This window comes from Blastomyces gilchristii (assembly GCF_000003855.2).
Source record: "Blastomyces gilchristii SLH14081 genomic scaffold supercont1.22, whole genome shotgun sequence".
NCBI lineage: Eukaryota > Fungi > Ascomycota > Eurotiomycetes > Onygenales > Ajellomycetaceae > Blastomyces > Blastomyces gilchristii.
Window position 1 is genome coordinate 533585 of NW_003101660.1, and position 26693 is coordinate 560277.

Here is a 26693-nt window from a genome sequence, read left to right on the forward strand (position 1 = left end):
TTTTGCTAGTTTCGGAGAAAATGCGGCGAGAGTTTTTTTGTGGGGAGGAGGGGATGCGGCGAAGTCAGCAGTTTGATCACACTTTAAATATTTATTTCTCCAACAGATTTAGATAATTTCTTATTTAACCCACCTCCGCCAACAACGAGGGCATGAACAGCACGTCATTGCATATTCGGGTGTAGGTTACTCTGCTATATATGAAGCCTTATTAGTTTAATTTCTGTTTCCTTTGTTAATTCTCTTTATTATTTCTGCAGTTTTTATATCCCACTGAGCTCTGATATATAAATATATGTCATAGAGAAAATATTTATCCCGTCATGGCCCCTAGCAGGAAGAAGAAGAAGCCTGCTTCAAATCCAGCCAGAGGGTTTACAACAGTCTCAGTACCATCAAAGGTAAAGGCGACTGAATCTTCAGCATCACTATCATCGGCCAATGCGCCAACGCAGCCTCAGGGGGAGTTACAACGCTCAACTGAGTCGCCATCAACCGCTTCCGTCGGAGTCCAACCGCAGCCTGAGCTTCAGCAGCTATCCCCAGATGAGCTTCAAAAGCACCTTGAGGATGCTGAGCTACAGCTACTGGTTGAAAAGTATGGCGTCAAGTGCAAGAACGATTCCACTCGCCAGGTGCTCAAGCTAGAGACCGAGAAACGTATCTTGCGGACCCAGGCTTCACATCTAAATGTTGCGGACTGGTTATCTCCTGAAATTCTCAATGAAATCATGGAAAAAGAGAAACTGGAGATAAAGAAGTCCAGTGAGCAAACTTCGAGACCCGAAATGGAGGAGGCCCAGATACATACAGAAGGAGAGGAACTCTCTATAAAACTTTGGACGCTTCGACAATCTTTAAAAGGTTTGGGCTTTGCGCAGCAGAACATTGATGCAGCGCTAAAAGCCACTCTGCAACTTTATTTCAATGATCCAACAGCTAGTAAGGACATTGTATGGGGCTTAGACCTGGCTTTAGAATGGCTTGGGATGAATTGCGATGAGAAGGAGTTGCCTGTCTACGACAAACCAAGTTCCAAGTCCTCGAAAATTGCTACCGAAGATGCTACCTTTGAAAAGAGTGAGCTCATTCATTTCACCGTGTTTGCAACGCGTATGCTAAACATCCATAGGCAACACATTCCCAACTCCGTCTACCACTGGCTATAATACTCCAAGTGATGCTCGCTCACAACCACGGGAAACTCAAATCAAATCATCCCTGAGCCTGTCCAGCGCTAGTTCTGATGAGTCTGATAGTGACCCAGACTCTCTTGTTCCCAAATATATTGAACTCCGAACGCAGCTCTACATGCAACAGCCAGATTTGTTTAACCAGACGAATAAGCGACAAAGAAAAGGAGTTTTACCAGTGACATTGGCTAATGATCAGGCTTCATCCAACATCGCCAAGCTCAAGAAAAAACTCGCAAAAATTGAAAACGACGTATTATTCGATCGCGATGAGGCCGAGAATATATGGCAGAGTAAGCTCTCCGAGCTAAGGGAACATACTGCAAAATTCCTCCAAAATGCAGCCACTCGAGAATCGCAGCCTGAAACGCCGCCTATTGAGTTAAAAGACACCCAAGTTCAAGACTCCTCTGACGTATTGATAGAAACCATTTTGTCTGATTCAAATGAAAATGATGATATGTTAGGTGGTTTGTTTGCTGCTGATTTGGAAGGCCCTTCGGCAGCGGTTTCGAACACAGAGGCAGAGGGAAACACAGTAGTACGAAGTAGGGATTTTGGCAAGCCAACGGGCATGACCCCGCGACGGGTTCTCGAAGAAGGTTGCCGGGCAAGGTTTGAGAGTCGCCTCTTCTCTACAGTTGTTCGCAGCTAACTTTTGCCTTACAAAGGGACTCTGGGTGTAAAATATCTTACAAAGCAATTTCCTCTACTGCCTTTTCCCACCGAAAAGAGATCGAAATTAAATGGTCAAAAGCACAAGATATCCCACCTCAGGTACCGTTGAGTGACATATCGTACAAAGGAGAGTCACATTTGGTATGCGCGGCAATGACTTCATTGTCGACTCCCACCCCCTTAGAGGCTGAGTCGTATATTTCGATGGTGGCTCTTTTCGCAATATTTTCTCATTCTCAGAAAGAGAGTAAAATTTACATGAAGTTGCCTGCTGTGTGGCGAGAACTATGGGATGAATTTGCTCATGTCAAGAAAGAGTATGACGACGAAGTTGATAAAGGAATTCTGAAGGACATTCAAAGGTTAGTCCAAGAGAAAATGTCAACGCTGGAGGAAGACGTTGTTCTTTTGGAGAACTTCAGGAAACGGAACAGCGGAGTCAATTCTCCTGCTCCACGGGGAGATAGCTGGTCGAAAAAAATCACCAAGACGCATGAGCAGCTCCAAGATCTTTGGGTACAAAGATCTTCAACATCTTCTTTTGCGTCCATGGAGTTTTCCAGAAAGTCGTTGCCCATATGGCAGTTCAAGGACCACATTCTAGACACTCTTGCAGCCAATCAAGCAATAATTATCTGCAGTGAAACAGGGAGCGGGAAAAGTACTCAAGTACCTTCATTTATACTGGAGAAGGAGCTGCTATCAGGTCATGATTGCAAAATTTATGTCACGGAGCCGCGGCGTATTTCAGCAATGTCATTGGCTAAAAGAGTGAGCGAGGAGCTTGGAGAAGATAAAAATGCTGTAGGAACAAGTCGTTCCCTAGTTGGATATGCTATCAGATTGGAAAGTAAAATCTCCAGCTCAACACGACTAATATTTGCGTACGTATATCATGCAGCCATTTCCTAATATTCCTTTGCTAACAAATTCTCCAGCACAACAGGTGTCGTGGTTAGGATGTTAGAGCGGCCTAAGGATTTCCAGGATATTACACATCTAGTATTGGATGAGGTGCACGAACGTACAATCGACAGTGATTTCCTTCTAATTATCCTCCGTAGGTTGATGCAGGAAAGGCCAGATCTAAAACTTGTGTTGATGTCAGCTACCGTTGACGCTACGCGATTTTCAAAGTATCTCCATGGTGCCCCTATCTTGGACATTCCCGGTCGGACATTTCCTGTCGAAGTTAAATATCTAGAGGACGCAATCGAGGTTACAAAACATCGTCCAAATAGTGATGGGCTTTCTGCGCTCACAGATGACAGCGACGATTCGCATGACGAGGCACTTGAGAAGCCTATTGAAGACTTAGCATCTTCATTGGCAGGATACAGCAGACAAACCCGAGAAACTGTAACTGGATTTGATGAATACCGCCTAGACTATAAACTCATAGTCAGCCTCCTCTCGGCAATTGCAACCAAAAAGGAGTTTAAGCAATATAGCAAAGCCATACTAGTTTTCATGCCGGGAATGGCAGAGATACGACGGCTCAATGACGAAATCCTATCCGAGTCGTTATTCAACAAAGGTGACTGGATTATACACGCGCTACACTCTTCAATTGCTAGTGAGGATCAAGAAAAGGCTTTTCTTATCCCCCCTATAGGTATGAGGAAGATTGTGATAGCGACAAATATCGCAGAAACAGGTGGGACAATTCTTCCAGTTTATCTCTTCGTCACTCTACTAATGTTTACCAGGTATTACAATCCCTGATATTACGGCCGTTATCGATACGGGCAAAGAAAAAGTTATGCGGTTCGTCATAATCATTATTCCTAACCAATAAATTACCGCAAGACTAACAATGAAGTAGGTTCGATGAGAGGAGGCAGCTATCCAAATTAGTTGAATCGTTCATAGCGCGCGCCAACGCAAAGCAACGGCGGGGGCGTGCCGGCCGAGTGCAGAGCGGACTTTGTTTCCATCTGTTCACGAAATTTCGACATGACCAATTGGTTCGTTTCAATTATGCCCCTATGCCAACCCATAAAGTAAACCGCCCACATATTGACAATTACGAACAGCTTTCAGAACAACAAACTCCTGAAATACTCCGGCTTTCATTACAAGATCTTGTCCTTCGGGTGAAAATATGTAATTTGGGAGAAGTTGAACAGACTCTTTCGGAAGCCATCGACCCACCCTCATCCAAAAATATTCGCCGGGCTATCGAAGCTCTTAAAGAGGTCAAGGCATTGACAAATGCGGAAAATCTTACGCCGCTCGGCAGACAACTTGCGAAGCTGCCTTTAGACGTCTTCTTAGGGAAGCTGATTATATACGGCGCATTTTTCAAATGTTTGGACAGCGCTGTCAGCATCGCCGCGATTCTTTCATCTAAATCTCCATTCATTACTACGGTTGGCTCTAGCACGCAAAGAGAACTTGCTAAACTAGTGTTTAAACGAGGTATTACGCATTTTGACACTAATTTTCTATCTTTTCATGTACTAATCCTTGAGGCAGGAAACTCCGACCTTCTTACTGTTTACAATGCGTATTTAGCCTGGAAACGGCATAGAAGTACCCCAGGAATGAGCGAATATGCATTCTGCAGAAAAAATTATCTAAGCCCGCAAACATTGCTCAATATCGAAGATGTGAAAATGCAGCTCTTGGTATCAATTGTTGACGCAGGACTGCTCAGCCTTGACCGCGCAGAGCAAGAATCTCTTGCCAGGTTTGCACCATTTCCCCCCTGGTTCTCTGAGTAATTCCTCACCTCTAACATCAAGTAAAACGCAGATCCCGCTTTACCGGCCGCCAACGCCAATTCTTTACTGTGCCCAAACGGGTAGATATCAATAGCGAAAACGACATAATCATAAACTCGGTCATCGCGTGGAGCTTTTATCCCAAACTACTTATCCGCGAGGGGAAAGGCTGGAGGAATGTTGCTAATAATCAACCCGTGTCTCTCCATCCAACATCAGTGAACAAGAGGCCAGACCCCACGGTGGAATGGCTTTCATTCTATCACATTATGCAGGCTCGCAGTCGATACCTGAATGCCCACGAAACTAGCCCGGTGGAAGATTTTGCGGTTGCATTGCTCTGTGGCGACGTCGAGTTCAAGGTAACTAATCTGTTCCCGCTGGTTCCCAGCAGCGCATACTTCTTCCTTCCTGTGTTCTTCTTCATAAATTTATGCTAGCTCTTTACCACTCGGAGCCTTTGCTAACACAGAGCAAAACCAGTTATACGCCGGCATAATCTCCATAGATGGCTCCCGCATTCGATTCTCCGTTAAGGATTGGAAATCAATGCTCGCCCTCAAAGCACTCACCACTGGAATAAGAAATGTGCTATCGTTCACCATCCGTAATCCGCGCAAAGAATTAACGCCCAGCCAACAAGGTTGGATTGATTTATGGCAGCAGGTGTTTTCAGAGGCAAGGGAAAGAGAGCTTCGAAGGAGTGGCTAGAAGTTAGAGAGAGTCAGTCTCGTTTGTCTTGCTTTTTCTTTTTTTTATTACTTTTTTTAATGAAGTACAAGGAAAATCCTTCGAGGATGCCTCTTCGATCGAGCACGAAACAAGTTGTGTATGTTGAGTGGGAGTACCACACTTACTGGGATATCTACATTGAGGGTTGGATACTTATTTGGTTTATTATATTGCAGGTCATTCGGCTACAAAGTTAGAACTACCGCGGTTTTCATCCATTCCCTGAATAGATGCCATGCGAATGAGTATATTCTAGACGTCTATCATAACTATCTATTTCCATACAAGAGTAACCAAAGCAAATTCCAGTACTCATAAACATAATGTACGTGTCTGGAATCACCGGGTTTCGTTGAAGCACGTAACATTAAGATAGGAGAGACATAATACAATGAATCACACGTAACGGGCATGGGAAAATGAAAAAAATAAACCCTCTAAAACCCCTTCCTATTGCTATGATTCTCGTTGAAACATACTCATGACGCTTCTTTGTTTATCCGGCGCCATGTGCAAAGTTGCAAATCGAGCCTCCGGGAGTCGGCATCCGACTTTGATGCTTTCCAGAACCCTATATTCGAGCAGGAACTAGTCAGCACCCTTTAGAATCGAAACGCCTTTAATGACGAAGTTGTACTTGAAATGAAAATTAAACTCTCCAGACGAATATGCGCGCATTTATATCGGGGCAGGGTTGCGGAATACAAACCATTCAACGCCAACAAACTTCACCCCCTTTCCACCGACTCGTTGTATTTCACGCTGCAGTTTCGTCGCCGCAAGTCCCCCGCCAGCACCATTGCCGTTTCGATTATTATTTGGTCTGCCGAGAATAACATGAGTGGCAGTCCGTCGAGCGAGGGCAAAAGTGACGTTCGCACCGTTTGAAACGAGGAGCTGTTTGAGTTTATGATCCGAGATGAGAGGATACGTGGAGCCGTTGACATAAATGGTCAAATTTGAAAATATTCCCTTGGCTGTAGGTTTGGAAGATGCTGGCCGTGAAGTCGTATGGATATTGGATTGAGTGGGCTTGGGAGCCGAACTGGAAATGCCTGTTTCCGATTCCCTTGTTGCTGGCGTGCGAGTTTCGGCAGGCTCATCTCCCCTCTTTGGGTTATCACTAGTATAAGATGTATTGCGAACTTGGTCTTGACAGACCGCGGGGTGATCCTTATCCCCTTCGCTTTCCGAATCATCAAGAACAAATGCCCCATTTCCTTTGATAATCCCGCAATGAATCTCGTCATTCACATCGATTTGCTTCGCTTCGGTCCTCCCTCCTAAATCTAGCCGCCTTTTCTTAACGCCACCCATAAAACTCCTAATGTCTCCAATCCGTTCTTCTCTCCGTCTGACATCCTCATACTGCTCTGAAGATACCCATTCCCAATCGCCTTCCCTATTTCCACAACCGCCGCGACCTGTTTTATCACCAAATTGCTTTCCAAGTTTCTCTGACAATACCTGCTGCCATCCGGAAGTCCTGCTATTAGAGCTTTCAGCTCGTTGATGTCCGGTCGATACAGAATTCCAAGGATCAAAAGGTCCAAGAGTGGTGGTCGAGGGAGTCGTTAAGACATCACGGATAGAGGATGGTAGAGGGCGCTTATTGCGGGACATAGCCTCTTTTGGGCTTGCTTTGAGACCTAGCAGCTCATATCATGGAGGACGAAGTAAGCGTCCGCGTTATTCCTGTGGCGACGGGAGTTCCGTTATATCTGCAACAGGTATATAGTACTATCCACAGCGGTATCAAGTTTGCCTAAATATCCCACGCCAGCAAAAAGTCTATCTTCAGCCATTTTTGGGGCGATTGTTATCATTTATCCTAAAGGAGTTTAGCTGATTGACGCTTCCCGCGACTCGGGATGAGGTGCAGATCACGTGGATCGCGAACATCCGCGCGCGCCTTGAACTAGCGCTGATATTGATATCGAGGCTCTCATTTTCAACGATCAAACCAGTAAGAAAAGTCTAAGACATCGGTACCGTCGCCAAGCCGTTTGCGTATATGTGCGTTGTACCTGCTTTATGTTTTATCGGGCTGCAGAGTTTTTACATTTTGGGGCCAGTGCTGTTCGATGTTGATATGGTCGAGTTTGCCTCGTTCTGAAACCTTGTACACTGCAAGACACCTATCACTTCGACCAATGTCACAGTCCAACAATTTTGCAGTGGGAGATGTCTGATAGCTCATATTTGATGCCCCTGTGTTTACTTTGGTGAACGGACAAATATATCTGCTCAGTTGGAGCCGGAGTCGTGTTAAAGATTGAAAGGAACCCGGGGCTATGGCTGTCGAATTACACCCGATACCACGTCGATTGAAACTGCTGCGGGCTCAGCGCCTATATTGGCCCGAGAACTCATTACTAGATTCCAACCACTCTGAGTTCCTTGCTCTGCCACATCGTTGCCTCGAAAGTTCTTTCCCTGCGTCTCAGCAGACCATGGCACTGACAGCGACTTAAACTGCTTCATGTACTCAGGTACCAGATGTACTCCTACGGGTTGTTGATAATTCACGCGAAGCAAGAGACAATCCGTTCCATTTTAATGTACATGTACATGTACATGTACACGATCAGTGATAGGCTACCGTACCCTTAACGTGATAAAGTTCCGTTTTCAAGTACGAAGCAGTTAGGAAGGATACTGTCCTCGAGATACTGGCCACGAACTGAATATGCTGCTGCTAAAAATAACAAGAACATTTCACATATATCCAGAGTGCATATCATGATGAGCCTTTGTTGTTAATGAGGAGGACCTTCTACATGATCTATCGTCCGGCGATTTGCAACCCTTGCATGCTCTTCTGGATAAAAATGTAGATTACCAACGAACGGAATATTGTGTCCTGGCCATCAAATCTTTGGCCGCTGAGTTTGCTCTTTTGCCAAATAGCTTTCGGTTGCTGGTTTCCCGATTCTATTTTCTTGTTTTGAAAGTCGTCGGTCAAAATTTCCTCGTCAGCAGCAGTCTTGTTCCCATGGTATCATCTGGTACATACATGCATGCACCGCAAATCCATGCAGTAACGGACAATCAATACATGAATGAACCGTGGAAAACCAATACCTTTGACCCGCCATAGGAAGCTTTAACAAACATCTACTATCTCCCATTCGGAATTGATCCCCTTCCCACAGGCAAGAAAATCAATAAACGGAACAATAATGCAGCACAGGTGGCGTTTTCTGTCCTAGAGAAACCGGGAAAAGGCCACACTAATTCCCTTCCCTCCCTTCTTTATGGGGATGCTTCGCCCTTTATCTTCAATAAGAGGGACGGGCTACGTGGCACCTGTGAGATGGGGCCATTTTACCCATTCTACCAATTAGCCGCGCTGTGTATGTGGCTCCAATGGACGAGCCAACCGGCAAAAAGAACTATGACCAGACACCATTTCCATGTGGTAGGGAGGGGAAGGGGCTCATGGGTTTGATGGGAAGTACATGTACGACATGAACCTGTTGTCTCCCGTTACCTTGACAAGAAAGTCACCCCAGTCGGGCAGTAGAATGGCCTTTTCAATTCTCGATCTATGATCTACCAACATGGACAATGATTCGGCCGTGGGATAAGGCTATTTCTAGCCCGGAGATGCACGATACACCACGGTAAAATAAAATAAAACCCCTATATCCCATGCCTGGGTTCTTTTTTTTTTTTTTTTTTTTTTTTTTTTTTTTTTTTTTTTTTTTTTTCAGTTCTCCAGCTAAAGGTTGTCTAGGTCAATAAACGCTCGCGCGTTCTTGTAACCCAAGAATTTTGTCAGGGTACCATGGTTCTGCTGGTTTCTCAAAATCGGATCCAGGTCACCAATACCTTCGAGTTATGTAATTCCAGAGACATATCTTGCCTCCTTGCCCGTGTGTAACCCATTGTTGCGCTGATTGCTATCTCTCGTACCTCTTTAACGGCCATATAGCTGACGAAGAGCGTCGTAATCGCTGCTCTAAATGGTTTAACTTGCATTATAGATTTTGCTTTTGATATCGAACCTTTTCTTCCTTCCTTCCTTTCTTTTTTTTTCACGGTTTATGGAAATGTAGGTTCGAACAAGAATTAATCAAAGGCAGTGTGGGACTGCATAGGGGTGTATCATTGCTATTTGCAACTGTTTACTCCGTACGGACCTTACGCACTACAGACAATATATGATGGACAACAATAAACCCACATTATACATTCGTGTGTGACAAGGGACACAGATCTAATATGTACAGCACGTATATTCTTCTGTAGTATAATGATAGCACCTAGAGAAAATACATGTAATGTACACACATGTACATTCTGTTCTTGAATTATTGGAGAGTTACTCCCTCCCAGGCGACCAGACATCTGACCTACTTTGAAATAACACCTCAATGAGAAACAAATGCGAACTGACACTCTGCAGTAAAAATCGTACACCTTTAAACCTAGCAGTTGATGAGCTCGAAGGAAAGGGGTGTTTGGAGGGTTAACTCAAGGCGTCCCATCCCCATGCCAATATCATCAGTAGTAAACAGGCCAAAATAAAAGGTTCATTTCATGCATATAATCGTGCTGCACTTTTCTCTCAGGTGCTGCGCGTCACTCAACGCCACGAGGAAGAGCCTCTGTTGAACAGATTTACCCATCGAGGTCAGAAGTGTCCGTGTTCGAAATGTTGTGGATGGATGGGGTGTGTGTGCGTACATACATGTGTGCCCGGGAAGCTGATATACACACCTTTTGGAGTATCAGACGGGCTTGGCTGTTGACAAGAGGGTAGAGAATGGCGACCTCCTCCCACGCGTTCGGCACATGCATAAGTACACAGAGGGAAAGCTGGGTAGAGGTAGTATTAAGGTTTCGTCTCCCATGAAAATCTCTTCTCAATCACTTATCCGCTAACGGAATTATATGTCTGTTGGTCAGAAAAGGGACAAGAACAGGTATGAAGAAAACTGTACGACGAAGGCTACTCTACTCCGTACAGGTTGTCAGGGGGCAGCTGAGACAACCACAGAGTACATCAAGAGAAAGGGTGCTATGGCACACACCCAATACCTCCCACAGCCGAGGGTAAATAGTAGACAACAATCAAGCCTACTCCGGTCAAGTGTGGACGTGGGCGCGGAAACATGCGTTGATAGGGGGTTGGTTGGGGACCCCGTGGGAGGAGTAACATAGAATGCAACTAGGCGTTTGGCATAAATTCAGGCGCGGACAAAAAACAGCAACATCAAAAACAAAACTTTATTCGAAAGAAAGTTCTCGTTAACACCCGTAGATTCGTACTACGTACGAAGACCTCGTTTATGATGGACTCAGAGCAGTGAAGTACCAAGTTTTGGGGATTTTGTTCCTGGGCGGTCAAAAAAAGTCACACGACACGCGACACGCCCTTACGCCTCTGAACTCTCTGTGTAACTCAATCACAGCAAAGTGTATTATTATCTACCCATCGCATAAGCCTGTAGGCCGTCCGTACAGGGTACTACTGGCGCTGCGCAGCCTTTTCTTCGACAAAAGCCGAGATAAATGCAACGATTCACCATCAGGCTCTGGCCATGCTGAGGGGCCAAGTCGACCAACCATGGGGATGTTATTAAACCGACCCTTCTTTTTTATTATTATTATTATTGTTGTTGTTGTTGTTGTTGTTGTTGTTGTAGTACTCCGTAGAGTGGATCGCACGAAGGTACCCCGTATTGAGCCTTGACGGATGTGTTCCTGAAATCTCACAAGAAAGTCGATGGAAAATAAGCCCATCAGCAAACCCACTTCCTAAAAGAAGAAGTGGCTGGAGCCACTCGGCACGGAGCAGGGGTCTTTGACTACCTAAGTTACCTTACTGGGAGGACAGGATGTTCGAAAGTCCAACCAAAGTCGAGCGGACATTCTTGCCTTGTGATGTTGTAAGGCTTGCACAGTACATGTACCAGCGGATGTCTGTCAGCTCCAGATATGTTGGACATTGCTGCAAGAATAATAATAATAATTATTTTTATTCAAATCTCACAGACGATGTGAGTGAGCCCTGGGTTTGGAGGTTCTAGGCGGAGGCGGCAAGCTAAGCTGGAGATGGTTTGGTGTCGCGGATGGCTCTAAGAAAGGATCCGTGGCGTGGATCCGTCCTGTCGCTTTCTCGCATACTCGCATATGCATGAACGGGTCGATGCAGCTGAAACGGGGCAGGCCATCCACAAAAGAGCTCGGATTTTGCTGGTTCTTCAAGTCTTGGGCCAATTCAGAAGAGGCTAAAAATCCGTACCACGTCGGGAAGCAAGGGCGGCGGTTGGGATGCGCTGGTGGTGGGGTCACTAGAGGCGCCAGGAATCTTGGACTTGGGGACTTGGGGGGGGGGTGGGCGCGAGGTTTTAGAACTTAGCAGAAGCTCGGATAACTAGGCCTACCCTAACTACCCTACCAACAAAAGTTTTAAAAAAAATCACGCAGCTCTTGCAATCCCAGTCGTTGTCAGTCAGGCAACTGTAGGCTGGGGATGGCATACCAGTCCAGCCCAAAGGAGTTAACAAATATCCAAAATTGGCGCCGGCGGTTTATTCCCTAGCCAGTGTCAATGTGCTCAAGGCCAGGATCGCTTTGACCATTTTTTTTTCAAATCCAAGCAGGCAAGTTGATCGCCAACATTAAAGAACAAGAAATAATAAGGAGTAAAAATCTCGAGTGATTAATTTGCTCCGTTGGGTTACGATGAATAGTTGACGAGGCTGCGGAAGATATTCTGCGAACTATCCCACCGTGGACAGCTATTGTCACTGCTGTAAGATATTGAGTCTGTGACCGCAATCAATATCTGACAGGCCCACCGTACAACTAGAGTTTTGAACAGTTGAAGAAAGGGGGAAGAATTCAGCTTCTTCTCATCAGATGATGGACATGCTTGAAAACCCAAAGCCACAAAATGCCCCTGCAAGTCGCACGAAACAAAATTTGCCAAATTTAGATGGGAAAATCACGGCACTTCCTTGGGGGGTTGATACAAAAAAAAAAAAAAAAGCCAGTTGGTGGAGTCTGGCAGCCGAGGGTATCTGATCGCTTGTGGTCAATAATCCAGGCTAAGGAGATCCCTGGCAGCGTTCCCTACCAACGTACCAAGTGACGACGCATGGATGGTGTGCGGCTTTCAAGGATAGTCTGATGGTCAGCGTGTCACATACGTGGTCGCTGCCACCGCCAGTCAATCAAGACCAGGTGCTGCGATTGACAAGCCCAGCTTCCGGACTATCCCAATTCAGTAGCCTGTTCGCTGGCGATCAACGAAGGCAAAAATTATCCATCGCCCTCTGCTCCTTTGTTCTTGACCTGTTGCTCCCATGATTGGAGGCAGCGTTATCTTCGCTTTCAAAGCCTACCCTCTGATCCGGCCCGCCTAACCCATGAACCGCTGATTTCCCTCACTCACTTCACCCTTTGTTGCTGTGATTCGTTGTCGGCTTGCGATTCTCCCACCAGCCGCCAAATGGTGCGGCTCCAGGCTGTCTAGACCCTCTTTAGTGTGCTGTTGTGGTTATTCCCCCTTGCCCAATGAATGATTATTGACTTGTCTGTTCCTTTTCGACTGTGTGAGTTGGATATCAAAAATGACAACCATTGGGACTTGTCTTCATGGGAATGAATTTCGCACCTTTTTTCTCTTCTTTCAGAGCCCTTAGATCTTCTACTTTCATCGATTTCCTCTCTCTGCTGGTGCCAATATTACATTGTGCGAACATTCCAGCCGAGCCAAACGCCCAATCCAGCAACTGCAAATCATTGTTCATAATACGATCGGACTGGACGTTTGAACCCTGATCCCTGTCTCAGAGGAAGCTCTTGTTCATTGACTTCACGGCCTGCTTTTCTCGCTGATTTCATGGACTCCGGGATTTGCTCTTGCAATCAGGATGAAGGTCAGCGTCAATTTTCCCCGCTAAAGTCCGCCGCCTATCTGGTGAATACTGCTGTCAACGAGACACAACAACAACAAGCCCTGCCTGCGTGTTCGCAGAGTGGAATCTTTTGTCCCTTGCGTAAGGGAGCCCCGGGAAGCCACCGGGTCCGTCCCTGCAAATCTCACAATTCAGTATTTCGAACCGTGAAGGGTCAGCGTTCCGTTCGAATGATATTTCCCGTTCAATGCTACGACAAGGGTTTTCCTTCCTTCTTCCAAGACGGGAATCAATCAGACAGTGGGATGAACCGTTTTAACCAATTCATGTCGAGTTTACAGGCTGTAGATGTGCGAATGTATCGTCCATGGCTGTAACGAATACAGGCAAACAGACACTAGTAAATTAACGGTGTATTTCTCGCAAACTGTACTCCGTATACCCGCGTACTTTTCGTTATTTTGGTACCGCGTATTTTGTATAGCTCCACTCTCATACAAGTATATAATGAAGTCCACAGCATCCCCATACAGATTACTCCATACATCCAGTAGAGATTATATCGGGGTTGTTGGCACTGGGTATAACAGGGTGGTGTCTCTCGTTGATATGCGGCGAGAGCGGCCGCTGTCTCTTGTCGATAGGATCATCAATAACCTCCTCCTCTTTGGACCTCGACCATGAATCGATGAGATACGCTGGGCGCTGATGATTGCTGACAGGTCAAGAGAAAAATAAGACCTATTGAATGCGGAGCCCTGGAAACGCCAGGATACAAGAGCCTTCATATGGAGGGGTAATCAGCGGGGGTTGAAATGATGACAGCAGCGAGCTTCCGATCTTTTATTATTCCCTGAACTATTGAATTGACAGGGACCGTCATCGCCAATCCATCGCTGCAATGCCATACCAGACAAAGCAACATCCCGACCCTCGATTGCATTATTTTCCATAATCATAAGTTCCCCTCCCCGTGTCAGCTCCGTTAGTCCCGTAGCTTAATTGACATTACTTTCCAGAATTGGATATTAACTTGAATGCTACCGAGGCTAGGCATACAAGGCGCGTGCAAAACATACCGAAACCGACTATGGTCTTGACCACATGGAGACGGCTAATATGTGCAGTTGATCACTCGTATCCCGAGATAGATATTTCCTTCCCACATGCAAAACCTCCTCCAGATTGCAAGTATTTCCCATTCTGAAAAGCCCACCGGCCACAGCTAACTTTATACATTTCTTTTTCAAAAAAGCCTCCGGCTTCCAGCTGAAATCAAAGCTTGAGAGTTCCCCGAAGTGGCAAATTAGACAGGATGTACATTGTACATACATACATACGGCAGAATCAAATTCGAGCGTACTAGAAGAACCCACAAATATCTGCGTTATGCATGCGCAAAATGCGGCCATCACTTTGAAGCCTGAAGAACCCCCACCACGCATCCTGCCCACATACCCGAAGAGCGTTTCAGTCCAAAGCCACCGCCAAAACTATGCAATGTGAGGTTAATTCTGCTCTTGCAGCTGACAGGTCGTTAACGGCGGGCTTCTGTTTTTTCCAGCTTCCTTCCCCCCTTGCCTTGCAGTAACGAGGTTCTTAGCCCGCTTCCCCGACGTTGTCACCAGCAGGGAACGAAATGGAGCCGCCACCCTTATGCACTGTACCGAACAACCGACAAGTAAAGTTACAACCCCTGCCTGCTCGCTTGTGCGCTTCGCTTCCGGATGAATTTCGCGTGTATCTCCTAACAATTGATGAAATTGCTGTTTCTGATAGTAAAAAACGTAAGAACGGGGATTTATCTTACATAACCAAGCTAGATAACTTAGATGAGGCATGGTTACCGTATATTAGCAGTATTTGATTGTATGTCTGTTGCGCGGGGTATATAACGACGTCCATCTGCTTTTTCCCGCTCGGCACATGAACGAGGCGGGGGTGCAGCAATATCCCCTCATAAAAAAACGTGGATGACTGCTTGCCGTATCTATCACAACCTATAGTTGTGAAGTAGAATGTCCATTGCCCTCCTCTACGTTGCATTAGCACTACCTACCGACCTCATGGTCTACCCCGCTGATATCGTCTTCGCCCTGTATCGGAAACATGCAGGGGAATACTAATGGATTTATCCTTGTTTCCTCTCATCGTGATGTATATATACCACAAGTATACTTATATAATTGTTTATTAGTTAATGAAAGAACTATTAAGAGAGCAAAAGAGAGAAACTCTCTAAGATGCTGTTTTTAGATTGTTCTCATTTAATTTAACCTAACTCAGGTTTCATAACTTGACAGGTATTAATTATGATACTTCTTTACCTAGATGAGCTTCTGAGAAACACACTTTTATCTCACTGAAGAAAGTTCATTTATCTCTTCTTCAGTTATCACATGTTGAATGATACAGTACATTAAAAAATTCAAGAAAAAAGCAATACATTTTTATCTCTGCCATGGCTGAATACATGCTCTACAAAGCAAGAAATGAGAGGTATCTTCAGAACAGAACAATGAAACACTAGCAATCTTATTATCTGATAAGAAGAAAATATGCTGTGATTCTAGTCTCAATTGAAATATCTCCTCAAGTACATACCTGTTCAAAAAAAATAAAAAATAAAAAATAAAAAATGTGAGACACGCTCAGGCAAACCGTGAACAAAGAAAATGAGTTGTCTGTCTGTCAGTGTCTGGTCACCTATCCTATCATGTTTGATTCTTAAGACCTGTTTGTGTTCCTGGGAATTAGAGTTAGGGCTCAAGCCCCTCAACTTGGGTTTTTGCTTTTTTTTTCTGGTAACTTATTAACCTTCTGGCCTCTGTCCCAAGGTTGTAACTATAGGCTCAAGATTAAAAATAAAAAATAGCCATAAAGTGTGGCAACGGGAAGTCCCGCCCGTCCCCGGGAAAGAGGGTCTTAACCAGAGAATGCGGTGTAAATAGACACAGTACAGTTTGTGTGTTGGGGAATAGAAAAGAACCCAAAACCAAAACCAAAATATGGAAATTAATGCCAGATAAAAAAAAATTTCACAAAAATGTTGCCTCTATTGTAACTATATTTTCAGAGAGAATTTCTCCTTCTGTCAAGATATCTGTCATGCCCCTTGCCAAGATCAGAGTGTACTGTGCTGGTACATACTTTTTCCATGCATCCATCCATCTGTACGTACGTACAGTACATATACCTTCCTGTGTGTCTGAGCTGCGGTATGCAGGCTCTTCTTTGAGAGAGTTCCATGATCTGCTGATCTGGTACTCTTATTAAATCCTCCGTAGGTGGCGTATATATATTAGTACCTGTATGGTACGTTCTCAACCAGATTTCTGTTCCTGTGGCTTTCAATGGAAGAACAAAGCGGACCAGATAGCTGAGAAGGTGGGAGCGTACCAAGTGTACTGATGCTAGGAATTCCATGCTAAAATAATTCTACCTTGTCATGCGTGTTAGTATAGCTACTTTTGAAGGGATTCCATTTGGCGTGTTTGGTCCTTTCTTCTTTGCCGTTCTGGTATTTCTTTCTCCCTTCGAGATTTAGGTTTGCTTGGATCTAAGCTTGGTTCTACCCCGGATTTACCAGGCATAGATTCATGTACGGCGTATGCAGTTCAGTGATAATAGCTGTGCCATTTTACCCTACAGGTATCAGGTATCCGATATTCCCTGGCACTGAAGCCCGGGTACGGGGACCAAGGGATGTATGTATTTTATATTTCATGACCGGTTTCGTACGTAGTGTCAGTACAGTACATACATACATATACTAGATGTAATATTTTGAGCCGTATCGTTCTAGCGCGGGTTCCGTGACCGTTCTGTATTGTTCATTGGCAAAATGAAAAGAAAGATACACGCCTCATGAACAGAACAAAAATAGTATCAAATATCAGAAGAACCAGAGAGAACGAATGAGTAACTCTCAGCTCAACATCTCTTTCTCAATCACCACGTTGCCTTGGGGCTTTGTTGCACAACCGCAACGAAAAGATAGGTGTTGATCGTTACAATGACTGTTGGAGAATGCAGGTGCCAACCAAAGAACTGAAGAGCAAGTGTGACAGTTAGCAGACCTCGAGATAAGTGTTATGGGTTTTGACACCCGGTGAGGGAGATGAAGCCTCCAGGTGATTTGGACAGAGGCCGGCCAAATTGCTCACCGCGGAATTGTCTTCTCTTTGCTCCAGTCTGTAGCAACCCATTCATCTCGACCCAGACCCGGCTATCAGATGAGTTGGCGATGCGATGTTTCAGGTTTGACAGAATAATAATTACCGCCTCGAAGAACTAACAAGTAGCGCGGGTTAGGCCGCGCTTTAGGGCCATTTGTTGCTGTGCTGTGCTTGCGGCAATCATACGGTCCGTTTTGCCGCCTATTATTGTTAACTTGATATGCAGGGAAGGTCGGAGTAGGCTCCAGAGAGAGGTTCATTGGCGTGCTTTAGGGCCTTGAATCTCCAACTCGAATGCACATCTCGGCTAACTGGGGTCCGGGTGCGAGATTCTGACGAGTGAGCAGGTCAATTCAGCGGTTTGGTTTTTTATCCTTTCTGCTTTTTTTTTTTTTTTTTTTTTGGCCTGTTGGAAGAAAAGCTAACTTCTGGCTCATTTCGCCTTGGTGGCGCCGCCAACCAACCTTTTTGCCAGCCTCGAATGGATATCTATCCCAATGTACGGAGTTAGTCCGTAAGTCCCTTAATGCTGATTTAAGGGTAGCAAGGGGTCCGACCAAACTAACAACTACCATGGAACTGCGGTGACCGCTTTGAAATACGCCACGTACAGGGTGTGTTCCTTGGTTCTGGAGAGGGGGAGAAATTCCGTAAGTATGTATTCCGTAAACTTGGAGTGGTTGGAGCCTCGTTCTTTTTCTTCTTCTCTCTTTTCTTCTTTCCCTCGCTCTTGTTGCTCGTTGACCGCCTGTTGAGGACGGCAATCCAGATAATTCTTGGAAAGCTAAAGACAAATCAGGCCATTGAAGGATATCGAACAAGGCTGGATAAAACCTCGGACAGGCCGTTCCCGTGATCCCATTCGTTCACAGCAACAACAGGCCGGCGGCTTTTGGAAACGGAGGTACCGTGAACTTCCAGTACTAGGTTGGGTGGCTGGCCTGATACAAATAAACCTGGGAGAAAACCGCCTTGGGAATCAGGTTCTGGGGCATAAATGTCGTCGTCATATATGGCCCTGGACAAGTCACTCTCCAATATGGGTGGTTCTGGTCCGTTGGCGACTTCAAACTTCAAACCCACCAGCCGAGAGGAATAAGTATAGTAACTATCACGTTTTCGAAAATTATATGTCGTGACACGGCCCTGGTAAACCATCCTCGTTGCTTTCCGAAAGCTCCTAGGCAGCGAGCGGCTGATATGTAATGCATGGGCCGACAGGTTACAACTGCTACACTACTAAGGAAAATCTTGCTGACCTGGGGATCTCACTCCACACAATCGCCAGTGAATAATACTGTTTATCTTGCATTAAGGCACGGATATGTATGTGAGGAAGCAGGTGAGGGTGGAATCCACATGGCGAAATGGAGCTAAATCTGCAATTCAGCTCAACAGGCTGGGATGACGGGCAGGAAAATACTACGGTTGGTGGGAAATTAAAAAATATTCCGTGAGGAATTCGGCCACCACCAGCCCAACCATCTTACCAAGGCGAAAATGGTCGTGGCTGGCTGGGGACAATTAATCGATGAGGATGGAAGCCAGTATTAACCAGTGACGATTCAAGAGCTGAGTTCTCATGATTACAGGTCTATGTACTCCGTAGCAAGCTGAGGATATGATGAGATCGAAGCTGGCTACTACCAAACTCAGCCGCCCGCCCGGGACCATAGAGAAAGAGATGAGAAAGAGATGTGATCTTCTGATCCTGCTTCGAAATTCCAATTCTGGCTTAACGAGATCCAGACAAGACCAACTACTAGAACTTATGCTCTACTTCGCCGATGAGAACTTCCAGAAATCTTGAAACAGATCTGTTGATCTAGCTAAATAAATTGCCTGCAGAAAAAAGCCTCCCGCAAAAGACGAAATAAACCAGGGCACGGCGTAGCTCCTATAAGTGCCGGCTAGGGATGCTCGGATGATCGATTACGGGCGTATCGTATCCCCTAGCTTCATGCATTGATCGGCGGATTCTCGCTCCAAGTTTCTCCCAAATCTCTCGTCCGTTGCACGCGGATAATTCTCTCTTCCAAAAACGCTTTCCATCTTTTAGGGGAAGATCGAAAAAGCAATCCCAGAGGGAAGGGAATAAGCAACCCCTTTTTGCACTACATTCAAACCCGGTTCCGTTAACGAGTCAGTTTTCCCTTTCAGGTTTGGCTTTCATCGTTATTCTGACGCTCCTAAAGCTCGGAAAAAAAGCATTTTATTCCCTGTTAGCATTGATCACTACAACAGGATATCAAAGCGCCAGGCCAAATAATCTGGCGATTGGCGGGCAGACGGACAGGGAGAAGGTCTGCCTCGGGTGGAAAGAGGCCGATTTTTCGACTTCTGGATGGGGAGCTGTTTGATACATTGATTACTCCGTACAGCCTAACAAAGTCGACTACCCATTTTATTTGCCCACGGCGCTCTCTCTTTCTCCCTGGATGATTCGGGGACGGAGTTGAGCACGGACATGCCATGAAACATCTTGTCGAAAGAATAATAAGTGGGTGGCTGGTGGTGTCTCCACCAAAACCATGGATCGCGTCCATCCCGCTGTGCCACTTCATCATCGTTGGAAGTGTGGAAGCGGAAGCCGGATACGAGAGGTTACATATGGTATTTTTATGAGCTGAAAAGGAAGAAAACGGGAGCGGGCGAGTGAGCTTTGAGTTCAGATCATTGAGAGTGCATGTAATCTGTACGGAGTACAGAATATTTCTTTCCCTTCTCATTTTCGCAGGGAGGGGATTATATGGAGTGCAAAATATGCTGCGTAAGTTAATTCTTGAAGACAACCAACAAGACAATTGACGGTGAGTTGTTCCCTTCAAGACAAGTTACCCCTCTTTCTTATCCCCGGTGTGGACAGGGTTGATCCTTGGCCAGGTTTGCCCTTGTCAAGCCAGCTAGGAAATGCAAAGCTATGTCCAGAGGAGGCCTGTTTAAGCGCCGAACCACACGGACAGCGATCTTGGAGAGGAAAAAGCTCCCCCTCTCACATCTGAACGGAGCGGAGAATCGCGAGCTCTTCTTCCCATGAATGAGCGGGTACAAAAATTTCCCAGTATGTATGTATTTTTACCTCTCTCGGGCGGGTGCAACCGTTTGTTTAGCTGAGCGGTCGCTATGTTCGATGTTCCATTGGACCAACGAATCAACGACGTATCTAGTAACGCTAGTTACAGTACTTAGCTGTATGGTTACGAAAACGATATCCATAACATCTTATTACATGTATGTACCTACCGTAATACGATAAATAACTATGGCGCTGTCCTGTTATTTCCAATACGCCATTGGAAATTGGAACAAGCGATCCGTTTTGATCGACCCGAAGCCCTATTCTTAGCCCAGCGATTCGATTTCAACGCGTAGTTACCTCCCAGGCAAATCCCAAGCTCTTCATCTTCGCAATTGTGGAATCATTTTCAATGGACTCTACGAACGGTAGTATTGTACATGTACATGCACATGTACTCCGTACAGTACTATATACAAAGCCCGCGGGCAATCTCTGTAACCCAGGAGGAGGAGCGAGCCTCAGAACAGAACACGGGAAATATTAAACCTATTTTGTCTTTCTTTCTTTCTTTCCCACCCAACTCAAGAGCCCAGCCAGTAAGAAGGTTCGCTTTTTCCAACAGAATCACGTTTCGCAAAAACATCCCAGCCCCAGTCGCCCTAAAAAGCCCTGTTCCGCACCCATTGGCTGGCTGGCAATGGAGACCAGGGAGATCTCCTCCGATGCCCGAGGAGGTTGGCTGTTTGAGGAGGGAGAATGAACTTGTTAGTTTTCATTTGTGCATATCCGCAGAGACAACAATTACTCTGTATTATTATTAGGCATTATTATAGTTATGTGGAGAGCTGTTCGTCTTCTTTTCGTCTCCTTGTGCTCAGAGATGATATGGAAAAGGGCCAGTGGTCTAATTTTGGTAGTAAGCAGTTCTTGCGCGTGATGGAACAACTGTTTTCCAACTGTGAATTATTCCTGTTCAGCATTAACTACATTTATTATTGTAGAGGGGATATTTTTTGTTTGGAAAAGGTAACTTAACAGAGATCCGAGCAAGGCGAGCCTCCCCTTGTGGCTGTGGCTCACCAACAATTTCCATCTCGACTGACTCCAGTAATTTTCCCCTCTCCAAAACACCCTTCCTTACTAAGGGTTTTCGTGCAACCCAGAGCCAAATTCAACAAAAGGAAAATCACTACGTTAACGGGATTCTAGCTCATGCTAATCCCTATCAAAAAGGAATGCTGGATCGGGGCAATATCTTTTTCTTCCTTTTTTTAAAATTTTTTTTTTTTATTATTTTTAGTAGATATTCCCCGAGATCTCCATGACGGTCTGAGACTAAAATAATCTATGCAACTGCCAGCTGCCACCTGCTATCAGTGCCTACATATCAACGAACTTGGCATGGATGTTTTCAGTACCTACATTAGGCATATATATGTAATGTACAGTACATGTACATGTACAAGCTTCCGCATATAACTCGCCGTGCAGTAGTCTGTACTGTACATTGAAGTGACCCGCGGAATGATCCCATTACAAGGCGGCGGCGAGAACGTTACAGTACGTGTTCGTAGTTCGTACCCCTTCAGATCAGACAACAAGAAATGAGAGAGAGATTTGAGAACAGTTAGTTCACTGGGTCAGGGTCCAAAATGCCAGATCCCATATTCATCTACAGCTTGGCTGCTGCCAGCTATGTATGTATGTATGTTATGCAGGGTATGATGATAACTAGTTATACAAAATACGGAGTATGTAAATACTGCCCACACAGGTAATTGTGTCTCCTCCTGCTTTATTTTCTTTCTTTCACTTCTTTGTTGTCTTCTTGTAATAATAATAATAATAATATTTCTCTCCCTTCTACTTCTCCAATTCGCCTGCTGATAACTTGCTAACTTGCTGGCAGAGCAGAGTGCGGGAGTTAAACCAGGCCATCTCATCTCCCTAAAGGAGTTTCTCTATAAACTGACTGCATTCTGCAACCACCATAACCACAAGCGTAGTTGCCATACATTAAAATAAAATAAAAAAAGCTTGATCTTCTTGCTTCCCCCGGTCCTGGCCCCCCCTCGCCCCCATACGAATGGCATGTGCCTTATTATTGATTCTGCAGAGAGCATCATTAACGCAACAACGCATAAACGCATCCATCTGCATTCCCACCGCCGCCACCGATTCTCTGTCTGGGGACCGTTGCCGTCAATCCACTCATCGCTAATTAACTAACTACTAACTAGTTATGGAAGCAACCTTACAATATCAAGGGTCCCGTCCACTCTTGGCCTCCGCTTCTACTCTTCTTCTCTGCTCTATTCTTTCGTTTTCGCTGAGTCTTCTGGAGTTCTTGGAAGAAGAAGATCCTCTGCTTCTTACAGTCCTGGAAACCAAAAGTTCATCATTCGTCTGTGCCGCTGCTGTTCTCTGGTTTTCTTTCTTTTTTCTTTTTTCTTTTTTCTTCTTTTTTTTTCCCCCTTTTCTATTTATGAGATACCATGGGTTAAGCACTGGTGGACTAACCTAACTTACCCCGGATATCTGTCGCCTGCTTTTTTTCTCCTTCTTCCCTTCTTCTTCCTTCTCCTCCGGCTCTACCCCTAACCAACCAAAGCGCAAAAACACGAGCGAAAAGACAAGGAGTTGAAAAGTGGAAGGAAGACTGAAGCAGGAGAATAAGAAGAAGAAGATGATGATGATGACGACGACGACGACGAAGAAATTGGGAAACTCTTTCCCACAATTCTGGTTGCCAATTCATTGGTCTATCCAGAGTATCCTCTCCCGTCTCGTAGAATGTTCTTTGTTTCGCATCTCCTCCTCCTCCTCCTCCTCCTCCTCCTCTCTTTTTATTTCCCCCCCTCCTGTGCGTTAGAAGTGGTTACGTCTCTCCCCTTGCCAATCCCCCTCATTGTACACAGTATGTGCACATATTATGTACAGGAGTGTCCTCGATCACTAAAAGAAAACACAGCTGCGGATGCGGGGGGAGTTCTTCAGCTGCGTGATCAAAGTAGAAAAGTTAAAAAGTTAAATAAAAATAAATAATAGAAAAATAAAAATAAAAATATGAGAATAAAAGAATATGAGAAGCAGGGATTGACATTGGTAACAGTTTCATTCTTGCTCTCTCTCTCTCTCTCTCTCTCTCTCTCTCTCTGTGTGTGTGTGTGTCTATCTAAAATGAGAGAATACGTTACTTCGCAGAAAGGGCACAGAAGGGAATTTCCAGACCAAGTTACTATCTATGTTCAGCGCGGTGGGTTCCAGGGGTTCGTTTGGTTATTATTATTATTGACAAAAATGCACAGTAGCAAAAGTCCAAAAGGACAAAACTCCTTGAATTGAATTGAAACAAAGAGCAAGATCACAATCATCACTTGATATCACCAAATCCATCATCTCGATAACTGTATCTTTTTATACTACTGGATAACCTAGAGGCAGTAGTTACATAGTTTTTTGTTTTAACTGGGACGGACGTTTCTTGAGAGAGAATCCTTTCAGCCCCAGCAAAAGCCAAACCCCCTGCATTTGCCATCTTTGATACGCGCACGATAGACATATTATTATTAATATAAATATTATTGATGGTTATGGTATTGGTAGGGTAGGGTTGAGTTTGAGGTCAATCAATCAATCAAGCCTTTATCCTTACAGCGTGCGGTGCATTCACATACATTTGCTCAATGCAGGAGGAAGCTTATAAATATATATATAGTAAGTAGTAATATCCAATTAATTTGCTGGATCTGTACAGAGTACGGATTAAATGAACAACAACCATGAACGATCTATATTCATATGAGACATGAACCCTAAGAAGGAGGATTTCTGAACGGTTGAGCATTTTCCGGCACAGCAACCAAACCAACCCAATAGAATAAAACTAAAAGCAATGAATGACTCTGTACGGATTAATGGTAACAAGGAATCCCCCTGATGAAAACACACGCAAAAAAGAAAAGAAAAAGAAAAAGAAAAAAAAAGTAACCAAACCGAGGAATAGGAATATGGAATTTTTTTTTTTTTTGGCTGGTAACCTAAAGTGAGATCATCCATAGTACAGATACATACATATACATAAGAACATCTCATCTCATCTCATCTCCAGAACCCAGCCCCCCAGATGCGATCCAAAGCCCTTTTGCTGCGCCACGTCTTTGAAAGCTTGTTCTGCATCTTCACTCTGGTTTTTTAACGGTAGAGAAAGAGAAGGGGTGGCCGGTTTTATGCTCCTTTTTCATTTCCCGTCTGGGGGGAATGAATCTAGATCTTTTATTTCCTTTTTTATTTCCCTTTTCTTTTCTCCAACAGTAATAATAAGGCCAGCGAGCAGTTGAACGAAACAGACTGGTTTTTTTTTTTTTTTTTTTGTGGAATTGTGGTCGCTCAAAACCAGCATGTGTGTCTGTTCTTCTTGTATTGGGAACGCATACGTATTATATTATAAAGTATTCTGTGTATTTCGGTATGTATGTAATATTACAGTACCAACCAGACAATAATACAGGAAACCAAAACTGGAAAAAAGAAAACATCCCAGCGACATCTGTTATAAAAAATAATAAAAGACAAAAGATGAAAGATGAAAGATGAAAGGGGTAATTAAGAAAAGAGAAGAAAAGAAAATTCATTCTGGAATGGAACTTAATTACAATAATTCAACACATCCCAAAGAATTGAGAAGAGTAGTGAGCATGAACGCTATATATCATTCATCATTCATCATTTATTATTTAGAGCCTTTCCTCTTCGTCCCTTCGTCCAGTCCATCTCAACTTTCTTAATTCTTTTTTCTGTACTCCGTACTCTGTAACCAAGAAAGATATATATACTAAATAAATAGATTACGGCCAATCCCGCGGCCAATCCCCCCCATAGCAAGCCTCATCCGATCCCAGCCTCCTCCGCCTGCCTGCCAATATATTGCGAGAAAGGAAAAAGAGAAAAAAGAAACGAAAAAAAGAAAAAGAAGAAAAAACACTGAGGTTGGTATATTCTGATTTTTGCTTTTTTTTTTTTTTCCCCTTCCTCTTTCTCTCCAAGGAAGACAACGAAAAGAAAAGAAAAAAAAAAAAAAAAAAAAAAGAAAGAAAGAAAGAAAGGACAGGAAAAAGAAAAAGAAGCCGAATAATTCCCCAAGCAAAATTGAGGGCTCTCTTCTCTTCTCGGTCTCTTTTCTTTTCCCTCTCTTCTTCTTCCCTTCTGCTTCCCCATCCATGCCAGAATAAATCTCTCTCTCTCTCTATCTAATCCGTAACTGTCCTCCTCCATATATTTTCCTGTCCCTTTTCCTGTCCCTTTTCCCATCCCTTGTCTCTCTTTTTTCTTCCATCCGATCTCTCTCTCTCTCTCTCTCTCTCTGCGCAAGAAACAAACACAGATAGATACAAGAAGAGATTCCTCCCTCCTCGCTGGCCCCTCCTCCGCCTCGTCTGCTGGACTGGCCTGGCCTGTTAACTAGTTACTATCTGTATCTTATTAGCTCGCCTGCCCGTTTGTTTCTTTTTCCTTTTTCTTTTTCCTTTTTTTCTTTTTCTTTTTTCTTTCCCTCCTCCTCCTCCCTCCTCGTCCTCCTCCCTCCCTAGGGTGCAAGGTTCCTCCTCTCCAGTATTCTTATTAAAAGACAAGAAGTAGCCCGAGCAAGGTTTTGCCAATAATTAAAAAAAAAAAAAAAAAGGTACAGTTGCTTTTTTCCCTTTTGGTACTCCACTCCAAGCACCACTACCTACCCGCCCCCATAACCATAACCATAGCCAGCACCAGCACCAGCAATCCGCTCGCGCGCCGGCTCCAAGCACCGCCCATTTATTTCCTAGGCGCAGGATCTCTCTTCTCTTCTCTGCCCTGTCCTGTCCTGTCCTGTCCTGTCCTGTCCTGTCCTGTCCTGTCCTGTCTGCTGAGGGTCCTGCGTTTGCTTCATCCACCATCCCCATCCACCATACGATACGCATAGCATAGCATAGCATACATAGTACACGCCGCTTACCTTCTACTCCTCCCCTCCCCCACCCCCCCCCTTTTTTGAGCCCACCGGCTTTTTAAGGGCAACCCTCTAAAGAGGGGCCTAATCCGAGGAACTGAATCGCTTGATTTACCTACCCACAACCCCACCTACAACGAGTATCACTTGATTCCCAATTACAATATTCAAGGAAACGGAGAGGACATAACGTCACTCACACCATTATTCAGGAGCAATTGAGCAATCTAAAGCATACGTGCTTATAGAAGATCCAGATGAAGGTCTTGCATGAATGGTATAACTCGATAGCAGAACAGTATCTATTCAC

General features: G+C 44.7%; 5 protein-coding genes across 9 annotated transcripts; 2 read left to right on the forward strand and 3 right to left on the reverse strand.

The window, feature by feature from the left end:
• Window positions 1-118: 118 nt before the first annotated feature.
• Window positions 119-5959, forward strand: BDBG_08178 (ATP dependent RNA helicase). Of its 3 annotated transcripts, none has more exons than XM_031723437.1 (11): window positions 123-1080; window positions 1133-1808; window positions 1865-2755; window positions 2810-3528; window positions 3581-3638; window positions 3697-3838; window positions 3908-4292; window positions 4350-4563; window positions 4629-4959; window positions 5081-5320; window positions 5380-5765. In XM_031723437.1, the coding sequence occupies exons 1-10, from the start codon at window positions 324-326 to the stop codon at window positions 5306-5308; spliced, it is 4401 nt and encodes a 1466-aa protein (XP_031580602.1). In that variant the 5' UTR covers window positions 123-323; the 3' UTR covers window positions 5309-5320; window positions 5380-5765. The 3 variants fall into 3 exon arrangements, with proteins under 3 accessions (XP_002621555.1, XP_031580602.1, XP_031580603.1); XM_031723438.1 differs by having other exon boundaries at window positions 140-181; window positions 261-1080; window positions 5081-5747; XM_002621509.2 differs by having other exon boundaries at window positions 119-1080; window positions 5081-5959.
• BDBG_08179 (uncharacterized protein) lies at window positions 5470-8449 on the reverse strand. Its single transcript, XM_002621510.2, has 3 exons — window positions 8414-8449; window positions 6039-8263; window positions 5470-5900 (listed from the first exon to the last, which is right to left on the reverse strand). The coding sequence occupies exons 2-3, from the start codon at window positions 6950-6952 to the stop codon at window positions 5786-5788; spliced, it is 1029 nt and encodes a 342-aa protein (XP_002621556.1). The 5' UTR covers window positions 6953-8263; window positions 8414-8449; the 3' UTR covers window positions 5470-5785.
• A 2216-nt stretch (window positions 8450-10665) lies between these two features.
• BDBG_08180 lies at window positions 10666-15752 on the forward strand. 2 transcript variants are annotated; one of them, XM_031723439.1, is made up of 3 exons: window positions 10666-14390; window positions 14459-14705; window positions 14768-15752. In XM_031723439.1, the coding sequence occupies exons 1-3, from the start codon at window positions 14294-14296 to the stop codon at window positions 14886-14888; spliced, it is 465 nt and encodes a 154-aa protein (XP_031580604.1). In that variant the 5' UTR covers window positions 10666-14293; the 3' UTR covers window positions 14889-15752. The 2 variants fall into 2 exon arrangements, with proteins under 2 accessions (XP_031580604.1, XP_031580605.1); XM_031723440.1 differs by having other exon boundaries at window positions 14184-14390; window positions 14459-15420.
• A 1135-nt stretch (window positions 15753-16887) lies between these two features.
• On the reverse strand, window positions 16888-18539 carry BDBG_08181 (the record flags this gene model as incomplete). Of its 2 annotated transcripts, XM_031723441.1 has the most annotated exons (3): window positions 16888-17253; window positions 17370-17870; window positions 17939-18539. In XM_031723441.1, one exon carries the CDS (start codon window positions 18537-18539, stop codon window positions 18177-18179), a length of 363 nt encoding a protein of 120 aa, XP_031580606.1. In that variant the 3' UTR covers window positions 16888-17253; window positions 17370-17870; window positions 17939-18176. The 2 variants fall into 2 exon arrangements, with proteins under 2 accessions (XP_031580606.1, XP_002621558.1); XM_002621512.2 differs by having other exon boundaries at window positions 16888-17870; window positions 17948-18539.
• Window positions 18540-18823: 284 nt separating this feature from the next.
• Window positions 18824-20156, reverse strand: BDBG_17718 (uncharacterized protein). Its single transcript, XM_031725374.1, has 2 exons — window positions 19745-20156; window positions 18824-19570 (listed from the first exon to the last, which is right to left on the reverse strand). Exons 1-2 carry the CDS (start codon window positions 20108-20110, stop codon window positions 19538-19540), a joined length of 399 nt encoding a protein of 132 aa, XP_031580607.1. The 5' UTR covers window positions 20111-20156; the 3' UTR covers window positions 18824-19537.
• Window positions 20157-26693: the final 6537 nt, after the last annotated feature.